Below are 6,000 nucleotides of genomic sequence, written 5' to 3'. Positions count from 1 at the left end.
AAAGTGAGCCTTGCAAAAGCCAAAGAGTGTTTAATTACAAAAAAAGAAGGGCTGCCTATTATCTTGCTCACTTATAAGGAAGTTCTGCTTAATAATGATTCACTAACATCTTCTTTGCCTAGTGTTATTTCTAATCTTTTGCAGGATTTTGAAGATGTTTTTCCTGAGGACCTTCCTAAAGGTTTACCACCTTTTAGAGGAATAGAGCATCAAATTGATTTTATGCCGGGATCACAAATTTCTAATAGGCCTGCTTATAGGAGCAATCCCGAAGAAACAAAAGAATTGCAAAGACAAGTAGAGGAGCTGCTTGATAAGGGATTTATAAGAGAAAGCATGAGTCCCTGTTCTGTGCCCGTACTTTTGGTGCCAAAGAAGGATGGTACTTGGAGGATGTGCGTGGACTGCCGCTCCATTAATAAAATAACGGTAAAGTATCGCCATCCTATTCCCCATTTAGATGATATGCTTGACCAATTGCATGGTTCTCAAATATTCTCTAAAATTGATTTGAAGAGTGGATATCACCAAATTAGAATGAATCCTGGAGATGAGTGGAAAACTGCCTTTAAAACTAAATATGGATTGTATGAATGGTTAGTGATGCCGTTTGGGTTAACTAATGCACCTAGTACATTCATGAGGTTAATAAACCATATCTTTAAGGATTTTCATAGAAAATTTGTAGTTGTTTATTTTGATGATATTCTGATCTTTTCTAAATCTTTAGAAGAGCATGTCGAACATTTGAAACAAGTTTGTAATGTGCTTAGGGAGCAACAATTATATGTAAATTTATCCAAGTGCACTTTTTGTGTAGATAAGGTAGTTTTTTTGGGTTTTGTTGTGAGTTCTAGAGGTGTAGAGGTAGATGAAGATAAAATCAAGGCGATTAAATATTGGCCTACACCTAAGAGCATTACTGAAGTTAGAAGTTTTCATGGACTTGCTAGCTTTTATAAGAGATTTGTTAGAGATTTTAGTTCAATTGCTGCACCTTTAACTGAAGTCATTAAGAAGGATAAGGTCTTTAATTGGGAAAAAGAACAAGAGCATGCATTTAATATTCTGAAGGATAAATTATGTTCTGCTCCTTTGTTACAATTACCTGATTTTAATAAGTCCTTTGAAATTGAATGTGATGCATCTGGTAGAGGTATTGGGGCTGTTTTAATGCAAGATTCTAAACCAATCGCTTATTTTAGTGAGAAGTTGAATGGGGCTGCATTGAATTATTCTACTTATGATAAAGAATTATATGCCTTGGTAAGGGCTCTTGCTAAATGGCAACATTATTTGTGGCCAAAGGAGTTTGTGATAAAAACTGACCATGAGTCTTTAAGATACTTGAAAAGCTAAGGTAAATTGAGTAGAAGACATGCCAAATGGATTGAATTCATTGAGACATTTCCTTATGTGATTAGCTACAAGCAAGGTAAAGACAATATAGTTGCTGATGCGCTTTTAAGAAGGTATGCTCGTGTTTCTACTCTTATTTCTAAATTGATGGGATTTGATCATATTAAGGATTTATATGTTGATGATTCTGATTTTGATGTAGCATTTTCGGCATGTTTAAATGGGCCTTTTGAGAAGTATAATCTGAAAGATAGGTTTCTTTTTAAAGAGAATAAGTTTTTTGTCCCTAATTGTTCTTTGCGAGAAGTTTTTGTGAGGGAAGCACATTGTGGGGGGCTTATAGGACACTTTGGTGTGCCTAAAACACTTGACATCCTTGCTGAAAATTTTTTTTGGCCTAATATGAGAAAAGATGTAGAAAGATTTTGTGCTCAATGTCTTGAATGCAAACAAGCTAAATCTAAAGTGTTGCCACATGGTTTATACACGCCATTACCTGTGCCTATTTCACCTTGTATTGATATTTCTATGGACTTTATGTTAGGATTGCCTAGAACAAGGTATGGTAAGGATAGCATCTTTGTTGTGGTAGATAGGTTCTCAAAAATGGCTCGCTTTATTCCTTGTTTAAAGACTAATGATGCTTCTCATGTTGCTGATTTATTTGTTAGAGAAGTTGTTAAATTGCATGGTATACCTCGAACTATTGTTAGTGATAGGGATGCTAAGTTTCTAAGCCACTTTTGGCGTGTGCTTTGGGGAAAATTGGGAACAGAATTGTTATTTTTTACTTCTTGTCATCCACAAACTGATGGACAAACTGAGGTAGTAAATAGAACCTTAGGAAATATGTTAAGGGCTGTTCTAAAAGGAAAATTAACTTCTTGGGAGGATTACTTGCCTATGGTAGAATTTGCTTACAATCGAACTGTTCATTCATCTACTAGTTATTCTCCTTTTGAAGTTATTTATGACTTTAACCCTCTTACACCCCTTGACTTATTGCCTTTGCCTATGAGGTGGTTAGTCTTGATGGAAAAAAGAAAGCTGATTTGATGAAGACTATTCATGAGCATACAAGACTTGCAATTGAGAGGAAGAATGAGCAAACAACTTTACGAAGAACATAAAGGTCGAAAACCAGTTATCTTTGAGCCTGGTGATTTGGTTTGGGTTCATATGAGGAAGGAGAGATTTCCTTCAAAAAGGAAGACAAAATTGCACCGAGATGGGCCATTTAAAGTACTTGAAAGGATTGGAGATAATACTTACAAATTGGACCTTCCAGGTGAGTTTCAAGTAAGTGCTACTTTCAATGTTGCTGACTTATCCTTATTTGATGTAGGTTCAAATTCGAGGATGAATTCTTTTCAAGAGGAGGGGAATGATAGCTCTACGGACAAGGATAAAGCTTTAGAAGCACCAAAAAAGCCATTCACAAGGTCTCAAGCTAAGGAGAAGTAAGACAAGGTTGTTGGGCTTCAATGGGAGATCAAGAAGGCGCTAATGGTGGAAGAAGAGCTCAAGAATTATGGAGATGACTTAGCTAAGTGCTACACTCATTTCATGGTCCAAGTCCAAGTCTAAGAGGAGGTAGATTGGGGTCCAAGCACCAGCCAAGGAGGGTCTAAATTAGGCACCTAAATCAACCTACAAAGGAGCTAACTTGGCGCCCAGGTCAGCTCAAGGAGGGGCGGCCAAGACATAGGAGAAGGAGTCAAAGTTCCTTATTTTGTTTTCTAGTTTGTTAGGACATATTTGATGCTTTCCTAGGTAGTTAAGGCTTTATTTTTATTTTCCTAAGATTATTGGAATTACTTTCCAAGATTGACTTAGTTTTTATTTCTTAGAGTTTTACCTTTTCCTATGATAGTTGGACTTGTTGTCCAAAGTAGTTTAGGACTTTATTTCCTTAATTTTTAGGTAGAATTTCGTGACCCCCTCCCTATATAAAGGGGTGTCTTCTTTGCTTTTAGACATAGACTATTATCAATAAAAATTGTGAGATTTTTCTTGCACTCTTGTGTGTGGCTATTCTTGGATTTATTCTTCAACCTTCAAGACTCAACTTAAGGTGGTAAGATTAAACTCTTTTGAAATCTTAGATCACTTCTAGGTATTCAAGAAAGGTGATAAGTTTAGGCTTATTGTTGTTCTTGTTATTCTAAAGGGTCGTATTTCACAATCTATCTCTTGTTTTTAATTCTCTACCAAAGGCGATTAGTTCTTTGTTAGCTAATTGTTGTTGTTAGGATTCAACTTCAAGAATAGACTTCTTGAATTCAAGAAACTCTTTCTTGAATTCAATCTATCTTTAATTTTCCGTTGTTTTTTTGTTTCTTTATTTTCTTTTAGCTTCCGCACGTTTCTTGATTTTCTTTAATAATTCTTGGATCCCTATCGTGTCGTTATCATACCACTCCCGCGAGTAGAACCTTGAAATTGTCTTTAATAAAAGGATAAAAGGCAACTGACCCAATATTAATAAATAGCAAATTCTAAGCAAGAACCATACAACCTAAAGTAACAACATAGTTGTTTAGACAAGTTTTAATACGCACAGATTAACTAGTTTAATTATATAAACCCATCATTTGATTTGACTTGTTATACGAGATTCTAGCACTACTAGTGCTTGTAACCATAGGCATTATTATTATTCGCATCTCATATTTCAACTTCCCCGTATGCAATGCAAGGTGACGACTCCAATCTCGTCCACAATATTCTACTCGCGAAACAACAAGAACCAAAATTCTATATTCTAAAAAGAAATTCAGTGATTGAGCTCATTTATATGTTGTTACCCTGATATAAATAAATCTACAGGACATTGAATTGGTGGGCTAATAAGAAGAATGTATTGAATTAACATCAAAGATTGATGGAATTATCTTGATGCATGGATTCATCTTCTAACATCAAAGCATTTGAGAAGGATCTGGCATAGACTGTACTTAAAAGGTATTACTTTCATTTCGTTCCAAATTCTATGATGTCTAAGGCAAAAGAAAATTACTCCTATTACTACATGACTATTAGAACAATTATTATTGTTTCATTCAAATTCTTATCTTTTGATATGTATAATAATTTCATTTAATTGGGGGTGAAATCGCAGAAATAAATTGAAGGGAAGAGGAAAATAACGCAGAGTGGAGGCATTGGGTGGGCGGAGATGCAGGGTCAGGGGCACGCGCGGTCAGGGTCAAATGCGGGACGGCAGCCGCAGAATGCAAAGGCGGCGGCGCAGAGGCTGGCTCAGGTAATGGCGTATCAACAAGCCGATGACGACGACGAGGAAGACGAGCTGTATGAATACAACCCTGTGGTTGTGGCTCCCTCTACAGCTGCTATTGGCCTTGGTGGAAGGCCCAATCGAACTCGTACTCCTCTGGTAAATATATACTTTAAAAAACTTGCACATGCTCCTTTGGTGTTTTTAATAAAATTACTGAAAAGAAAGTTATGGACCACAGTAGCATTATATTCCAAATAATCTATTTTAGCTCGGAGAGAGTATCTTTCTCTTTGAGAAATAAGTAAGTAGCTTGAGTTTTGGTTTCTTTTGTTGTGTGTTAGTCAGTCCGGACATCCATCGAACCACAGGCATCGACTACCCGTCCGGCATCACTAGGAATCCGACCATCTGCATCTACTGACTCTTTGGGTCAAAAGGTACTCTTACATAACACCATTAAAATACTTCCTCACTCTCAATTTTCCCCCTTCTGTTACTTTTTCCTCTTCTAAAAAATTAACACATTTACATTTTGTTATAAATGAGTATTTGTTATAGATCACAATTGGATAGTAGTTTTGGTACTATTACTTGTCTTACTTAGATAAACTCAGTGTCCAATCAAAGCCAAATAAATTGAGATCGCCTGTAATTTTTTTTATGCAAGAATCAAGATTGAAGTTTTGATTTCTTTGTTCTCTCTCAGCCAGTTCGTGCATCCATAGAAGCAAATGCATCATCTACACGTCCAGCATCAATCCGTACATCCATAGAACAACATGCACTGACTACACATCCAACGTCAATATTAGGAATCAGACCATCTTCGTCTTCAGAGTCTTTAGATCAGCAGCCTTTGTCAACTCGTTCAACGACACCTATTCGAACTTCTCTCCGATCAGGCTCCTCCTTGGAACATCAACAACAGCAACAGCAACAGCATGTACATGTTCATCAACATTCTCATTCATCTATCCAAACCACTTCTTCTACTTCTGCAGCTATCCCGAGTAAGCTAACTTTTCAATCTAAAAACACTTTGGAACAACCACTATCTGCTCGCGCACCAACTACACCTTTGGCTAGCAATCAATTATTGTCTCAATCCAGCATCCCGGAACAGCCTCTATCTGCTCGTGCTCTAGCAGCTAACCGCTTGGGTCACTTCGGTGGCAAGCCAGTTCCTGTTGTACCTTCTAATGTGCATTTCTCGCTCAGACCAGTTGGTTCTAATGCAGCTGCAATTGAGCCTCATCCTGAAGCTCGTAAAGATAAAAGGTAATCTTTGATTCTTTGAATCGGTAATCATAATTCTTTGAATTTTGCATTTCTTTGATTGGACCCATCTCAACATGTGTGCACCCTCGAAACTAATAAGTTACTATGAATATAGAGTTAAG

At 36.8% G+C, this 6,000-nt stretch overlaps 1 protein-coding gene across 1 annotated transcript in view; it reads left to right on the top strand.

Annotated features, from left to right (window-relative positions):
* The first annotated feature begins 3,989 nt into the window (after positions 1 to 3,989).
* Positions 3,990 to 6,000, top strand: part of LOC107792560 (uncharacterized) — a 28,419-nt gene continuing 26,408 nt past the window's right edge. The window contains exons 1-4 of the mRNA XM_016614784.2: positions 3,990 to 4,323; positions 4,481 to 4,756; positions 4,942 to 5,037; positions 5,307 to 5,878. Coding sequence (XP_016470270.2) covers positions 4,538 to 4,756; positions 4,942 to 5,037; positions 5,307 to 5,878 — 887 coding nt within the window. The 5' untranslated portion in view covers positions 3,990 to 4,323; positions 4,481 to 4,537. The remainder of the gene's footprint in view (positions 4,324 to 4,480; positions 4,757 to 4,941; positions 5,038 to 5,306; positions 5,879 to 6,000) is intronic.

This window comes from Nicotiana tabacum, chromosome 24, assembly GCF_000715075.1.
Source record: "Nicotiana tabacum cultivar K326 chromosome 24, ASM71507v2, whole genome shotgun sequence".
In the NCBI taxonomy this organism is placed as follows: domain Eukaryota; kingdom Viridiplantae; phylum Streptophyta; class Magnoliopsida; order Solanales; family Solanaceae; genus Nicotiana; species Nicotiana tabacum.
Note: the sequence above shows the minus strand (reverse complement) of the source record. Positions and strands in the feature narration are given on the sequence as shown.